Genomic DNA, 17255 nt, shown 5'->3' on the forward strand with positions numbered 1-17255 from the left:
TAATTGAAAATAAAAATACATGATAAAATTTGTCAGATAGATAGATAGATAGCAGTACTTTGGGGAAAAGTTATATTATTAATAATTTATATCAGAAAGGTAAGAAATTTTAAATCAACTACATTTTCCACACAAAAAAAGTATACAAAGAGGAACAAATTCAACCCCATATAAAAGGGAAATGAAATTATGAAATTTAGAAAACAGCAATAACAAAATAGAAAACAGGGAAACAATGAAACCAGTGAAACAAAAAACTATGTTTTGGGAAAGATCTTTTTGGAAAAGTACTAACTGTGTAGCCACACTGGTAAGAATAAAGAGACAGTAGACAACAACAATACCAGTACCTAGAATGAGAGAAGAGCCCTCATTACTGATGCTATAGACAATGAAAAAAATACTGAGGAAATATTGTAAAAGTGTTAATACTAAACAGTCTGACAACCTAAATGAAATGGGCAAATTCCTGAAAGAATGAACTATCGAAGCTTATTCAAAAAGAAATGGGGAGGAATTAAGATGCTGGAGTCATAGTAGGACCCTAGGCTTGCCTTCTCCCTCAAACACAGCTAGATAAATATCAAATAATTCTGAACACCCAAGAAATCCATCTGAGGACTGACAGAACAGACTTCACAACTAGATGGAGAGAAGAGGCCAAACACATCATGGAAGGTAGGAGGTGTGGAGACGTGATTTGTGGGAGAAATGGATAGTGGGTGCTGCTAAGGGGAGGGAGCACTGGTCATGAAGAGAGGCAAGAGAAAGAGAAAGAAATAGGAAAACACAGGGGATCATACAAAGAAAACAATTCCCCAAAACCATTGCCTGGGAAAAGGAGTGGGGCTGATAGTCCTGAGTTTTTAAATTCAGCAAGGCTCAATGGCTGGAATTTTAGAGGTCCTGGCATGACTTGTATGGAGGCTTGAAAGTGCTACAGTGATCCTATGAAGAAGGAGAGCATATGGCCCGGGAACAGAAGGCAAAATCTGAGGATCCCCTTGGACACACAGAGAGACACAGTTCCCCCTTCTTGGAGAGCAACTGGGAGAGGTGTCATTTCTTCTCCAGGAACAAAAGAAACAAAACAGATCAACATGGCAGGAGACAGAGTGGGGAGGGGGGTGGGGGGGATGGGAAGAGAAGCAAACCATAAAAAAGACTCTTAACTTTAGAGAACAAATTGAGTGTTGCTGGAGGGGAGGCGGGCAGTGGGATGACCTAAATGGGTTATTATAAGCATTAAGGAGGGCACTTGTTGGGATGAGCATTGGGTGCTGTATGTAAGTGATGAACCACTGATTTCTACACCTGAAACTGACATTACACTATATGTTAACTAACTGGAATTTGGATCCTGTGGTTTCTTTGGATTCTGTGTCTTCCTCTCTCTTTGCCCCTCCCCGCCTCTCAAAAACAAATAATAAAACATTAAAAACATTTTTTTAAGTTGAAAGAAAATTTAAATATCAAAACAAGACAAACAAATGTAAGAAATGGAGAACCTGAACAGGCTTCTATCCATAAATAAACTGAATTTGCAGTTGAAAATCTATCTATAGTCTCCAACCCAGATAGCTCCACTGGTAAATTATGCCAAACATTAAAAGAATAAATAATACCAATGTTATACAAAATCTCCCACATATTTTAGCACACTTCCAGACTCCTTCTAAGAAGATACTATTACCTTGATACAAGCCAGACAAATAAATAACACAAGAAAAATACACATCAATTTGTATCCCTCAAACTGAATCCAATGTTATATAAAAAAGAATAACAGGGCACCTGGGTAGCGCAGATGCTTATGCATCCAACTCTTGGTTTCAGCTTAGGTCATGATCTCATGCTTCCTGAGTTTGAGCTCCCTGTGGAGCTCTGTGCTGGCAGTGAGGAGCCTCCTTGGGATTCCTTCTCTCTCTCTCTCTCTCTCTCTCTCTCTCTCTCTCTCTCTCTCTTCTCTCTCTCTCTCTCTCTCTCTCTCTCTCTCCCCCTCTCTCTCCCCCTCCCCTGCTCACGCTTTCTTTCTCTCTCAAAATAAATAAACTAAAAAAAAAAAAAAAAGAGTAACATATCATGACCAAATGTGATTTATCCAGGGAACACAAGGTTCAATCAATATTTTACCATAGTAGACTGGATATTTAAAAGATCAGCTCAACATATTCAAGAAAACCATTTAACAAAATCACCATAATGTTAACTTCTTCTAATTCCTAACTTGCCGTACTTTTCATTCTTTATCAGTTTCATTTTCTTTCTTTCTGTTCCCTTAGTCACTGAAATTATCTGTATGATCCACAAATTCCTTTTGGACATCCACTTTTTCTCTATATGTTTCTTAGATTGACTGATTCACTCTCTTTCCTTCAAATTGCCTTTTTAGATGTTCAACTCAAATTATAAGGATGCAGACTCATCTAGATCCTTGGTTTAGCTCTAAGGACTTGCCATTTCTGGCCTAAACTGTGGAAAATCCCCTTGTTCATCCACAAAGACCTCAAATTCAACAAATCTTCAACCCAACTGATTATCTCCCAACTATTATACAAATCTGCCTCTCCTAAAATTGGTGGCACTATCATCTCAGTTGCCTAGTCACTTTAACAATTTAACAAGCTTCATAGCAAATTAGTCAGTGCACCTATTTGGCTCCCTATATATTGTAAGGGTAAATACAAATTTATGAAACAAAACATCAATTTTCCCTGGCACCACACATGAAAGGAAGTACCCCCCCCCCGCCCCCCACCCACACACACCCTTTTCTTAGATTATTTCCTTTAGAAAACGTGGAATTGTTAATCCTTTCTGTCTCTTTGGGACGTATGTAATTCTTTTTGAAAACTAAATAAAATTTGTCACCTTTACACTCCAGGAATATTTTCCCTAAGGACTTTGTAGGCATCTGTCTATTACAAACATAAACATTAAGGAAGATAGCTTCCTATCTTCCTGGCTCCTTGGGAGTTTAACCTTGATGTCTAGTTCCAAGCTGCAACTTCCTGGTTATCCTAAAGACATTGAAAGTTTTATTTGTATTTTGGATAAAGACAGTTAACATGTGTGACATGGACCTTATCTGCCTGGTTATATAAAAGGGTGAGATTTCGTTCTATCTTTACAATCCCTTTAGCCCAACACAGTCAGGTCTAACACTTATTCAATAATAAAATTGTTTTGTTCCTTTCTACATTTGTGAAGAGGATTTTTAGTGGATTGACAGAGATACTATTTTTAATTTTAATTTTAATTTTTTTTTAATATTTTTATTTATTTTTGAGACAGAGCATGAGCAGGGGAGGGGCAGAGAGAGAGGGAGACAGAATCTGAGGCAGGCTCCAGGCTCCGAGCTGTCAGCATAGAGCCTGATGCTGGGCTTGAACTCACAGACCATGAGATCATGACCTGAGCTGAAGTCAGACGCTCAACAGACTGAGCCACCCAGGTGCCCCAACTATTTTTAATTATGTTTCCAAAATACCTCTCATATTTATATTTTTCCCCCTCAGGGTTTAGCTGTGAGGATGTTGACATTTCTGGCCTAAACTATGGAAAACACTTCTAACTGGATTTGCTGTCTCCAGTCCTCATCATTTCTATCTCACCATCTCCAGGACTATTATAAGTTACTTTTCTGAAACAAAATATCATTCATCCACACTTAAAGTTTTTGGATTATTTAATATTATTCTTTTTTTTTTTTCAACGTTTATTTATTTTTGGGACAGAGAGAGACAGAGCATGAACGGGGGAGGGGCAGAGAGAGAGGGAGACACAGAATCGGAAACAGGCTCCAGGCTCTGAGCCATCAGCCCAGAGCCCGACGCGGGGCTCGAACTCCCGGACCGTGAGATCGTGACCTGGCTGAAGTCGGACGCTCAACCGACTGCGCCACCCAGGCGCCCCAATATTATTCTTAGGAGAACATTTACTGGCTCAATACCTGTCATTCACTCATCCAATTATGGTTCAAATCTCAAATGTGACATCCTTTCTGTAGCTACATTTAATATATGTGTAGAAAACAAACTAGCAAGATTCCAGGAGAACATTGTATATTATGCTAACAATGAATTTCTTATGCATATCTGGTTTCCTGTTAGTCTTTGACCTGTTTGGATACATGGATGATATTCTTTGTATTTTGATAACACAGGCATACTGCTTGGCTTATACTATGTATTCAAATATTTATATTTAATTATCCAAATATTCACAATTAGTAATTACATTATTAGTAATTATTATATTATCATTAATATAATAACATAATTATATCAATAATAATTGTTAATTAATAAACTTATTACATAAGCATTATTATTTATAAATATTCAAGTATTTTTTTAATGTTTTACTTATTTTGAGAGAGAGCACTAACAGGCAAGGGGCAGAGAGAGAGAGAGAGAAAGAGAGAATTCCAGGCAAGCTCCACACTCAGCACAGAGCTGGGCTCAGGCCTCAAACTCACTAACCGTGAGATCGTGACTTGAGTCAAAATCAAGAGTTGGGTGCTTAAACGACTGAGCCACCCAGGCGCCCCTTCGAGTATTTTATATACTTATATCAATCCCCCCAAAACCACATGGTTAAGAAGTAAATATTTTAGTAAAATAAATAGACATGTCTATTTTAGAATTACATATTATATTAATTGCTACTGAAACAAATATTTAGAAAGAAGTATGGGAATTAAACTTTTTAAAAAACCATTTTTATCTATTTTTGTGTTTATGTTTACAAACAGGAAAAGCATTCAGTATTTGAATTTGTCTACAGGTATTGATTTTAAGGTATAAAAGCACAAGTTTCATGAAAGGAAAATTTAAGAATGTCTTGTAAAAACTCTTATGAAAATGAAATTAGGTAATTCTACTTTATTTTTAAGAACTTTTACAGAGGCTGTGCCATTTTACATCCTCACCAATAATGTACAAGTGGTCTGATTTCTTCATATCCTCGCTAACACTTATTTCCTCATTTTTGATAGTAGCCATCCTGAGGGATGTGAGAGTGTAGTTCTTTGTGGGTTTTATTTGCATTTCCCTGATGATTAGTGATTTGAGCATCTTTTCATGTGCTTATAGGCCATTTCTGTATCTTACCTGAAGAAATGTCTATTCAAGCCCTTTGGCCATTTCTTAATCAGGTGTTTGTTTTTGTTGTTGAATCTCAGGAGTTCTCTGTATAGTCTAGATATTAATCCCCTATCAGATATATGATTTCCAAATATTTTCTCCCATTTTGGGGGATTGCTTTTTACTCTGTTGATATGCTGAGTAGATATCCAAATAATTGAGAGTGGGATCCAGAAGAGATATCTGTATGCCAATTTCATTGCAGCATTATTCACAGTAGCAAAAAGGTGGAAGCAACCCAAGTGGCCATGACAGATAAACAGATACACAAATGTGGTATGTACATACAATGGAATATTATTCAGCTTTTAAAAGGAAAGAACTTCTGTAATATGCTACAACAGGAACATAATGAAGCCATTGTGCTGAATAAAATAAGCCAGTCATGAAAGAAAAATACTGTATGAGGCCACTTATGTGAAGTAGCTGGAGAGGTCAAACTCCTAGAGACAGAAATGAGAATTGTCATTGTCAGGGTTTAGGGGAGGGGGAAATAGGGACTTGTTTAATGGATATAAAGTTCCTGTTTTGCAAGATACAGAGTTCTGGTGATTGCTGGTGGTAACATTTGCACAACAATGTGAATATGCTTTGTAGCAATAAACTATATATACACTTTAAATATGGTTAAGATGGTAAATTTTTATGTTAGTTGTATTTTGCTACAATGGAAAATAAATTTTGAAGAAGAAACTGAAATTAGGCAAGTCACCAACCTGTATATTAAAACGTGAGATGGAAGTTCTCTCCAGATTAACTCTATTGCCTTTCAAAGTGTGAACTCCATATTGATTGGGGGGAAAAAATGCATTTAGACATTCACTTAGTCTCCTAAACATAGGTTTTTCTAAGGAACAAAGGTGTGCAAAACTGAATACATGTATTTCGTTTTTTGGTCATTTCATAGCTGCAATTCTTTTGCCTCATGCTTAAGTTGTAAATCAATACTAAAATAATAAACACATATTTACATTTGTTTAGTGTTTTATTTGGACTTCTTAGTTTTCTAAGAAACAAACTTATCTATAAAAGAATTGATTTTTCAATATTTTGTGTTTGTGTTCCTTTGCACGTATGTGTTTTGACCTGAGACTTAAAATAGAACTCCGCAGTAGCCACGGTTAAAACAGACAACTGTCTGCTACTAACCATATTGTGAATTTCCATTTTGTTTTTCTTCACTACAGTAATTCAGTCGTTGTGCCAGAAAACTATGACGTGGACTACTGGTAACAGCCAAGCACTTCACCAGCAGATGGTCCATTTCCAGAGGAGAAAACTTCACTTTATGACCCTTACGTAATCCCTAAATGCGTTTCAGATGTTCTCGTTCTGGAAAATAAAACCCAAGCCCACGTGGGCACCAGGGCAGCTTGCCTCTTGCCTCCAGCGCCCAGTGGGCAGGCTCCGGGGCTGCGGCTGCGCGTGCGGGTCAGCAGAAGGGGCGGGGCGGGAATAAACCACGTGCCCCTCCCCGATCTCCCCGTCGCCCGCGCTGCCCCCCAAGCCCACTGCCCCCCCCCTCGCCCCCACCCCCGCCCTGCCAGCAGGGAGTTCAGGAGCCCCGCGCGCGAGCGGCCGCCATTCCGCAGTCAACCGCCATCACCGTGGCAAGGCCGGCAGGACGCGCAATGCTGCCTGTCCTGCTGATCCTCTCAGGCCTGGGCCGGCTGACCTCCGCCAGCCATCGTGAGTGTAGGACCTGCTCCGTAGAGGGTCACCTGTCGCAGAGCCTGTGGGCGTGGCGGGCTCCAGAAGCTTGCTCCAGAACCCTGTCCCCGGCTGGGGGGAGCCCTGCGTCCTGTCAGAGCCCGCCTAGAGTCAGGATCCTGCGGGGCCGGCTGCTGGGAGGGCTCAGAACAGGCCTGGGACAGTTGTCCTCACGTGCCTGACCCTGCACTTGGAGGAGGGGGCGAGCAGCTTCTGGGAGGTGGGGCCTCCAGAGCAGCTCTTCTTCACCTATTGGGGCTGAGGTCAGCAAGTCCCAAAGTGTCTCTGGAAGGTGGTAGGGTCACGTCCCATTTCTAGGTAGCCTCTTCTGGAATGCACAAAGTCTGATTCCGTGGTGGGAGCGTGCCTGCGTGGGTGTGTGTGTGTGTGTGTGTGTGTGTGTGTGTGTATGAGTTCGTGGAAGTTCAAAGAGTGATGTGAAGTGGCAGGACCAGTGAAGAATAAGGATGCTGGCAGGCACTGGGGAATGCTTACAGGTGTTTTCCTTACTGCAGATCCTGAAACATCACTTCTACAAATTACAGTGCCATGGAAGACTGGGGCAAACACTGATGATGGCAAAGTTTCTTAAATGTATGCAAATAAGAAATCATTCTTTGTATTTTCTGGGTATTTTATTTTTTGGGCTACATGAGATCAGTAGTCCAGATCAATTCACACATAATCATTTACAAAATTATTTGTATTCATATTTACTTTGTTAAAGAGCTCCAATAATTGAATGAGAGCAAGTGTTTTGGTATTTAATTTTTAGTATTTCCCAAGTGATATATAAGCATAATTGTGGCTCACAAAGGGGCTGTACATTTTACTGGACCTTTCAGCTATAAAATAATATGTAATTTAAATATTCTTATACAAGTGGGATCATACAAATACATTTGATTATAGTGGTAGCTGTTTCATAAAGTCCCACTGCACTGAATTAGCTACCACTGAATCATTGCTTCTAGGGTAAATGTGTATATATTACATATATATGATCATAAATTTTAAAAACAACCCATCCTGAGAGATTCTATTTTCTTTAGATTTCAAAGAAGGAAAGGAGGTTCAGAAGTGAAAAATGACTCACATGGGGCTGCTTGATAGGTGCCAGAGTTGAGATTCAAACATGCTCCATTTGGCTCCACAACCTGAGCTTTTTGCGGTACAGTGCACTGCTCCCTACCTTTTTTATCCTCTGCTCCTCTCTGTATGAGAGCTGAAATAATAAGGCAGAGTGTCATCTGTTCAACTTCAGATGAAAATGTGAACCTTGGTGCGACTGATTTGTTTTTTTTTTTTTTTTTTTTACCTTGAGCATGAATTCAAATGACCAAGAGAGATCTATAAATATTGATTTGGGGTTATAAACCCTAGCAAGTAGGCAAATTTACAAATATGGAATACTTGAGTAATGATTGTTTTGTGACATGATTTTTAAATAAATATAAAATGAATAAGGTTTAAAAGGTAAACTACAAACCAGCTATTTTTTTTTTTTTTGCAGATTATATGTGTTTAGGTTGAAAGCCTGAGATAGTTTACGTGCAAATTTTTAGTATTAATTAGAAAGGTTAGCAAAAGATATCTGGGCACTGAAACAGAGAAGTATGTAAAATACTGGTGAAAAAGTTGAAATGTGTTAAAGGGAGTGATGCTTCCAAATCTCCATCAGTTAGTAGCTATGTATCAAAATAAAGCTAACATCTCTCTTTAGTTCCCTGATTATAAAATGAGCAAAGTAGAACCATGCCTACCCTATCAGTATATTGTGAGTCTTTAATGCTTAGCTATAATGCAAAGAACTTATTTTTTATATATTTCTGTTATAACCAGTAAGGTGCAGGTGTATTACATTGTTGAAACGCAGATTTTAGTCTTGAGTAATGATACATGGTGAAACCATTTATGATATCCAGAATGTAGAAGGAAAACTATACATTTTTATTCTCGAACAATAGGATAAAGGAAGGATACTAAAAATATGTTATTGGTTTGTTTCCTATAGAGTTAGTAGCAGACGTAGCTATGAAATGCATCATGGAGTTTGGTAAACAAAAGCAACCAATGCAGCACACCACAGTAATAGAATAAAGGAAAAGAACCACGTGATCATGTCAAAAAAGCATTTGACAAAATGCACACCAATTCATGACAAAAACAATATGTAGGTACAGAAGGAAACTACCTTAAAATAATAAAAGACATATGAAAACCTGTAGCTAACATCATTCTCAAAAGTAAGAGACTGAAATCCTCTAAAATCAGGAAGGAGGCAAAGATGCCCATTTTGCCACTTCTTTCCAATAAAGTACTGGAAGTTCTAGACAGAATAGGCAAAAAAAAGAAATGAGACATCCAAATTACAAAGAAAAATTTTCTCTGTCCAAAGATAATACCATCTTATACATACAAATCCTAAAGATGCCCCCCAAAATTGTTAGACCTAATAAATTTCAGCAAAAAAAAAATCTCAGCAAAATTTCAGCAGGATACAAAATCAACACCCAACACATCAGCTACATTTCTATATACATAACAATGACAAATCCAAAAAGAAAACAGTTCTATTTATAATAGCATCAAAAATAATGAAATACTTATGTATAAACAACCAAAGAGGTCAAAGAAGATTAATTAAAACTATAAGACATTGCTTAAAGAAGTTAAGATTAGACATCCTTGTTCATGGATTGATTGACAAGATGCAAATACTACCCACAGAAGTCTACAGATTCAATGGAATTTCTATCAAAATCAAAGTGATATTTTTGGAGAAATAGGAAAACATATCCTAAAATTCATGTGGAATTTCAGTGGATCCCAAATAGCCAAAAAAATCTTGAAAAAAGATGGGAAAAGTTGGAGAACTCACACTTCTGATTTCAAAACTATTTACAAATCCACAAAAATAAAAAATAGTATTGACAGACATGTGGACGAATGGATGAAAATAGAGTATAGATATAAACTCTCACATATATGATCAAATTATTGAGAAAGTGGCAAGACCATTCAATGAGGAAAGGACAATCTTTTTTTCTTTAATATGAAATTTATTATCAAATTGGTTTCCATACAACACCCAGTGCTCATTCCAACAGGTGCCCTCCTCAATACCCATCACCCACCCTCCCCTCCCTTCCACCCCCATCAACCCTCAATTTATTCTCAGTTTTTAAGAGTCTCTTATGGTTTGCCTCCCTCCCTCTCTTTTTTTTCCCCTTCCCATCCTCCACGGTCTTCTGTTAAGTTTCTCAGGATCCACTTTAAGAGTGAAAACATATGGTATCTGTCTTTCTCTGTATGACATTTCACTTAGCATAATCCTTTCTAGTTCCATCCATATTGCTACAAAAGGCCATATTTCATTCTTTCTCATTGCCAAGTAGTATTCCGTTGTGTATATAAACCACAGTTTCTTTATCCCTTCATCAGTTGATGGACATTTAGGCTCTTTTCATACTTTGGCTATTGTTGAAAGTGCTGCTATAAACATTGGGGTTCAAGCGCCCCTATGCATCAGCACTCCTGTATCCCTTGGGTAAATTCCTAGCAGTGCTATTGCTGGGTCATAGGGTAGATCTATTTTTAATTTTTTGAGGAACCTCCACACTGTTTTCCAGAGTGGCTGCACCAGTTTGCATTCCCACCAACAGTGCAAGAGGGTTCCTGTTTCTTCACATCCTCTCCAGCATCTATATTCTCCTGATTTGTTCATTTTAGCCACTCTGACTGGAGTGACGTGGTATCTCAGTGAGGTTTTGATTTGTATTTCCCTGTTGAGGACTGACATTGAGCATATTTTCATGTGTCTTTTGGCAATCTGGATGTCTTTAGAAAAGTGTCTAGTTTGGGCACCTGGGTGGCTCAGTCTGTTAAGCATCGGACTTCAGCCCAGGTCAGGATCTCATGGCTAGTGAGTTCAAGCCCCGCATCAGGCTTGTGCTAACAGCTTTGAGCCTAGAGCCTGCTTTGAATTCTGTGTCTCCATCTGTCTCTGCCCCTTCCCTGCTCATGCTCTGTCTCTCTCTAAGAAGTAAATAAACATTAAAAAAAATTTTTTTAAGTGTCTATTCATATCTTCCACTCATTTCCTCACTGGATTATTTATTTTTTGGGGTGTGGAGTTCGGTGAGTTCTTTACAGATTTTGGATACTAGCCCTTTATTCGATATGTCATTTGCAAATATCTTTTCCCATTCCATCAGTTGTCTTTTAGTTTTGTTGATTGTTTCCTTTGCAATGCAGAAGATTTTTATCTTGATAAGGTCCCAATAGTTCATTTTTGCTTTTAATTCCCTTGCTTTTGGAGATGTGTTGAGTAAGAAATTGGTGAGGTTGAGGTCAAAGAGGTTTTTTCTTGCTTTCTCCTCTAGGGTTTTGATGGTTTCCTGTCTCACTTTCAAGTCCTTCATCCATTTTGAGTTTATTTTGGTGAATGGTGTAAGAAAGTGGTCTAGTTTCAACCTTCTGCATGTTGCTGTTTAGTTCTTCCAGCACCATTTGGTAAAGAGACTGTCTTTTGTACCATTGGATATTCTTTCCTGCTTTGTCAAAGATTAGTTGGCCATACTTTTGTGAGTCCAACTCTGGAGTCTCTAGTCTAATGCATTGGTCTATGTGTCTGTTTTTGTGCCAATACCATGCTGTCTTGATGATTACAGCTTTGTAGTAGAGGCTAAAGTCTGGGATTGTGATGCCTCCTGTTTTGGTCTTCTTCTTGAATATTACTTAAGCTATTCGGGATCTTTTGTGGTTCCATACAAATCCTAGGATTGCTTGTTCTAGCTTCGAGAAGAATGCTGGTGCAATTTTGATTGGGACTGCGGTGAATGTGTAGATTGCTTTGGGTAGTATTGACATTTTGACAATATTTATTCTTCCAATCCATGAGCATGAAATGTTTTTCCATTTCTTTGTATCTTCTTCAATTTCCTTCATAAGCTTTCTACAGTTTTCAGCATACAGATCTTTTACACCTTTGGTTGGGTTTATTACTAGGTATTTTATGATTCTTGATGCAATTGTGAATGGGATCAGTTTCTTTATTTGTCTTTCTTTTGCTTCATTATTAGTGTATAAGAATGCAACTGATTTCTGTACATTGATTTTGTATCCTGCAACTTTGCTGAATTCATGTATCAGTTCTAGCAGACTTTTGGTGGAGTCTATCTGGTTTTCCAGGTATAATATCATGTCATCTGCAAAAAGTGAATGGTTGACTTCATCTTTACCAATTTTAATGATTTGATTACCTTTTGTTGTCTGATTGCTGATGCTAGAACTTCCACCCTATGTTAAACAACAGAAGTGAGAGTGGACATCCCTGTCATGTTCCTGATCTCAGGGGGAAAGCTCTCGGTTTTTCCCCATTGAGGATGATATTAGCTGTGGGCCTTTCATAAATGGCTTTTATGTTGTTTAAGTATGTTCCTTCTATCCCAACTTTCTCGAAGGTTTTTATTAAGAAAGGATGCTGCATTTTGTCAAATGCCTTTTCTGCATCAATTCACAGGATCATATGGTTCTTTTATTAATGTGATGTATCACATTGATTGATTTGTGAATATTGAATGAGCCCTGCAACCCAGGAATGAATCCCACTTGATCATGGTGAATAATTCTTTTTATATGCTGTTGCATTCAATTTGCTAGTATCTTGTTGAGAATTTTGGCATCCATATTCATCAGGGATATTGGCCTGTAGTTCTCTTTTTTTGATGGGTCTCTGTCTCGCTTGGGAATCAAAGTAATGCTGGCTTCATAGAATGAATCTGGAAATTTCCTTCCCTTTCTATTTTTTGGAAAAGCTTGAGAAGAATAGGTATTATCTCTGCTTTAAATGTCTGGTAGAATTCCCCAGGGAAGCCATCTGGTCCTGGACTCTTATTTGTTGGGAGATTTTTGATGACTGATTCAATTTCTTCGCTGGTTATGGGTCTGTTAAAATTTTCTATATCTTCCCGTTTGAGTTCTTTGGAAGTGTGTGGATGTTTAGGAATTTGTCCATTTCTTCCAGGTTGTCCAGTTTGTTGGCATATACTTTTTCTAGTATTCCCTGATAATTCCGTGTATTTCTGACAGATTGGTTGTAATAAATCCTTTTTCATTCATGATTTTATCTGTTTGGGTCATCTCCCTTTTCTTTTTGAGAAGCCTGGCTAGAGGTTTATCAATTTTGTTTATTTTTTCAAAAAACCATTTCTTGGTTTCATTGATCTGCTCTACAGTTTTTTTGTAATATTGTTTACTTCTGCTCTGATCTTTATTATTTCTCCTCTTCTGCTGGGTTTGGGGTGTCTTTGGTGTTCTGCTTCTATTTCCTTTAGGTGTGCTGTTAGATTTTTTTATTTGGGATTTTTCTTGTTTCTTGAGATAGGCTGGATTGCAAGGTATTTTCCTCTCAGGACTGCCTTCGCTGCATCCCAAAGCATTTGGATTGTTGTATTTTCATTTTCATTTATTTCCATATAATTTTTAATTTCTTCTCTAATTTCCTGGTTGACCCATTCATTCTTTAGAAGGGTGTTCTTTAACCTCCATGCCTTTGGAGGTTTTCCAGACTTTTTCCTGTGGTTGATTTCAAGTTTCATAGCATTGTGGTCCAAAAGCATGCATGGTATGATTTCAATTCTTGTACACTTATGAAGGGCTGTTTTGTGACCCAGTATGTGATCTATCCTGGAGAATGTTCCATGTGCACTGGAGAAGAAAGTATATTCTGTTGCTTTGGGATGCAGAGTTCTAAATATATCTGTCAAGCCCATCTGATCCAATGTATCATTCAGGGCTCTTGTTTCTTTATTGATCCTGTGTCTAGATGATCTATCTATTGTTGTAAGTGGGGTATTAAAGTCCTCTGCAATTACCACATGCTTATCAATAAGGTTTCTTATGTTTGGATTGTTTTATATATTTGGGGGTTCCTGTATTCGGTACTAGACATTTATTATTGCTAGCTCTTCCTGATGGATAGACCGTGTAATTATTATATAATGCCCTTCTTCATCTCTTGTTACAGCCTTTAATTTAAAGTCTAGTGTGTATGATATAAGTATGGTTACTCCAGCTTTCTTTTGACTTCCAGTAGCATGATAGATAGTTCTCCATCCTCTCACTTTCAATCTGAAGGTGTCCTCAGGTCTAAAATGAGTCTCTGGTAGACAGCAAATAGATGGGTCTTGTTTTTTTATCCATTCTGATACCCTATGTCTTTCGGTTGGAGCATTTAGTCCATGTACATTCATGTTATTATTGAAAGATATGGGTTTAGAGTCTTTGTGTTATCTGTAGGTTTCATGCTTGTAGTGATGTGTGTGGTACTTTGTGGTCCTTGCAACATTTCACTCATAGAGTCCCCTGTAGGATCTCTTGTAGGGCTGGTTTAGTGGTGATGAATTCCTTCAGTTTTTGTTTGTTTGGGAAAACCTTTATCTCTCCTTCTCTTCTGACAGACAGACTTGCTGGATAAAGGATTCTCGGTTGCATATTTTTTTCTGTTCATCACATTGAAGATTTCCTGCCATTCCTTTCTGGCCTGCCAAGTTTCAGTAGATAGGTCTGCTACTACCCTTATGTGTCTACATTTGTAAATAGGGCCCATTTATTCCTAGCTACTTTTAGAATTCTCTCTTTATCCTTGTATTTTGCCTGTTTCACTATGATATGTCATGTAGAAGATTGATTCAAATTACATCTGAAGGGAGTTCTCTGTGCCTCTTGGATTTCAATGCCTGTTTACTTCCCTAGATCAGGGAAGTTCTCAGCTATGATTTGTTCAAGTACACCTTCATCCCCTTTCTCTCTCTCTTGTGTTGTTTGATGCATCACTTAGTTCTCTAATTCTCCCCTCATACTCCTGTATTTTTTTTACCTCTCTTTTTCTCAGCTTCCTCTTTTTCCATAATTTTATCTTCTAATTCACCTATTCTCTCCTCTGCCTCTTTAATCCATGCTGGCCGCCTCCATTTTATTTTGCAACTCATTTATAGCATTTTTTAGTTCCTCATGCCTATTTCTTATTTCCTTGATCTCTGTAGCAATAGATTCTCTGCTGTCCTCTATGCTTTTTTCAAGCCAAGTGATTAATTTTATGGCTAGTATTCTAAATTCTTGTTCTGCTATATTGCTTAAATCAGTTTTGATCAACTTGAGGACATTATGCTAAGTGAAATAAGCCAGTCAGAAAAAGACAAGTATTATATGACTCCACTTTATTTGAGATACTTGGAGTAGTCAAATTCATAGAGATAAGCAGCAGCATAGTGGTTACCAGGGGATGGAAGAAAATACCAGTGAGGAATTATTATTTAATAGGTATAAAGTTTATTTTTGCAAGATGAAAAGTTCTGGAGATTGATGGTGCTGATGGTTGCACAATAAAAATGTACTAATGCCACTAAACTGTATACTTTGTTATGTGCATTTTATACCACTAAAAAAAGGGGAGAAAAAAATCACCATAGAATACAAAACATATAGGGATATCTTTACACCAGTCATTTACTGTAAATTAGATTTTTCACTTTCAAAAATACAACCATGAATTTATCAGAATGAATATTTACATTTTATAGAGCATAAAAAATACTACTTATAGAAAAAAACTACTCTTTTCATCAAAAAGAATACAATGGACCAAAAATTAAGAATTAAAAAAATGAAAATATAAAAGCTGGTACAGCAATACCAATATCAGGATAGAATTCAAATAAACTTTTCAAAAGAAAAAAAAGAGCATTCATTATTAATATTGGGATCATAACATTATAGAACACATTTCTAAATGTCATACTGAATTCTGCGGGATTAAAATCTTTATCCTTGAGGTTGGGAATGTGTTAAGTATGCCTTCATTCCTTGTTAAGATATTGTCATAAGTTGGGGCACCTGGGTGACTCAATGGGTTAAGCAACAGACTCTTGATTTTGGTTCAGGTCATGAGACTGAGCAGCCTGGGCTTCAAAGTTGGTGTGGAGCCTTCTTAAGATTCTCTCCCTCTCCTTCCCTTCCTTCACTTATGCACACATGCATGTTTGTTCTCTCTCTCTCAAAAAAAAAAATATTGTCATAAGGCAAGAAAAGGAAAATATAAAATGGGTGAAGGAACATTTAATCCATTTAGTTATGTGATTACTGATAAAGATTTTGACTTTAGTTTTGTGTATGATGTAAGAAAGTGGTTTAGTTTCATTGTTTTGCATGCAGCTGTCCAGTTATCCTGACACTGTTAGTTGAAGAGACTCTCTTGTCACCATTGCATATTCTTGCCTCCTTTGTAAAAGATTGACCATGAATGTGGGGGCTTTCTTTCTGGGCTTCCCATTCTGTTTCATTGATCTGTGTCTATTCCTATACCAGTACCATACTGTTTTAATTGCTACCACTTTCTAGTGTATCTTGAAATCTGGGTTATAATGCCTCCAGCTTTGCTCTTGCTTTCAAGATTGCTTTGGCTATTCAGAGACTTTTGTGGTTCCGTTGAAATTTTAGGATTATTTGTTATACTTGTGTAAAAAATGCTATTGGTATTTTGATACAGATGGCATTAAATGTGTAGATTGCTTTGAATAGATAGTATAGACATTTTAACAATATTTGTTCTTTCAATCCATTAGCATGAAATGTCTTTCCATTTGTTTGTGTCAACTTCAATTTTTCATCAATGTTTCATAGTTTTCAGAGTATAGGTATTTCACCTTTTTAAGTTTATTCCTACATATTTTTTATTCTTGGTACAATTATAAATGGGATTGCTTTCTTAATTTTTCTTTCTGCTGCATTATTAGTATATAGAAGTGCAGCTGATTTCTGTACATTGATTTTGTATACTATGACATTTCTAAATTTCTTTTTTTGTTTTAATAGGTCTTTTGGTAGAGTGTTTAAGATTTTCTCTATACAATATCATATCATCTGCAAATAGTGGAAGTTTTACTTCTTCCTTACCAATTTGGATGCCTTTTATTCCTTTTTCTTATCTGATTGCTGCTGCTAGGACTTCCAGTTCTCTAACATAATTTTTAACAACATCTTTCGAGATATGTCTCCTGAGGTAAGGGCTACAAAAGCAAAAATAAACTATTGGGACTACATCAAAATAAAAAGCTTCTGCACAGCAAAATAAACAATCAACAAAACTAGAAGGCAACCTACTAAACAGAAGATATTTGCAAATGGCATATCTGATAAAGGGTTAGTATCCAAAATATGTAAAGGAATTATACAATTCAACACACAAAAAACAAATAATCCAATTAAAAATGGGCATAAGCTGTGGACATTTCTCTAAAAAGATTCAGATGGCCAACAGACACATGAAAAGATGCTCAACATCACTCATCATCAGGGAAATACAAATCAAAACTACAATGAAATATAACCTCACAC

At 37.2% G+C, this 17255-nt stretch overlaps 1 protein-coding gene and 1 long non-coding RNA gene across 6 annotated transcripts in view; both read left to right on the plus strand.

The window, feature by feature from the left end:
- LOC125164584 (disintegrin and metalloproteinase domain-containing protein 18-like) overlaps window positions 1-6515 on the plus strand; it is a 153579-nt gene extending 147064 nt beyond the window's left edge. For all 5 annotated transcript variants that reach the window (XM_047857406.1, XM_047857408.1, XM_047857407.1 and 2 more), the window contains one exon: window positions 6335-6515. In XM_047857406.1, coding sequence (XP_047713362.1) covers window positions 6335-6380 — 46 coding nt within the window. In that variant the 3' untranslated portion in view covers window positions 6381-6515. The remainder of the gene's footprint in view (window positions 1-6334) is intronic.
- A 234-nt stretch (window positions 6516-6749) lies between these two features.
- On the plus strand, window positions 6750-7479 carry LOC125163413 (uncharacterized). The gene is made up of 2 exons (XR_007151453.1): window positions 6750-6836; window positions 7373-7479. It is a non-coding gene; the product is annotated as an uncharacterized LOC125163413 (long non-coding RNA).
- Window positions 7480-17255: the final 9776 nt, after the last annotated feature.

The sequence above is a fragment of the Prionailurus viverrinus genome, chromosome B1 (assembly GCF_022837055.1).
Source record: "Prionailurus viverrinus isolate Anna chromosome B1, UM_Priviv_1.0, whole genome shotgun sequence".
NCBI lineage: Eukaryota > Metazoa > Chordata > Mammalia > Carnivora > Felidae > Prionailurus > Prionailurus viverrinus.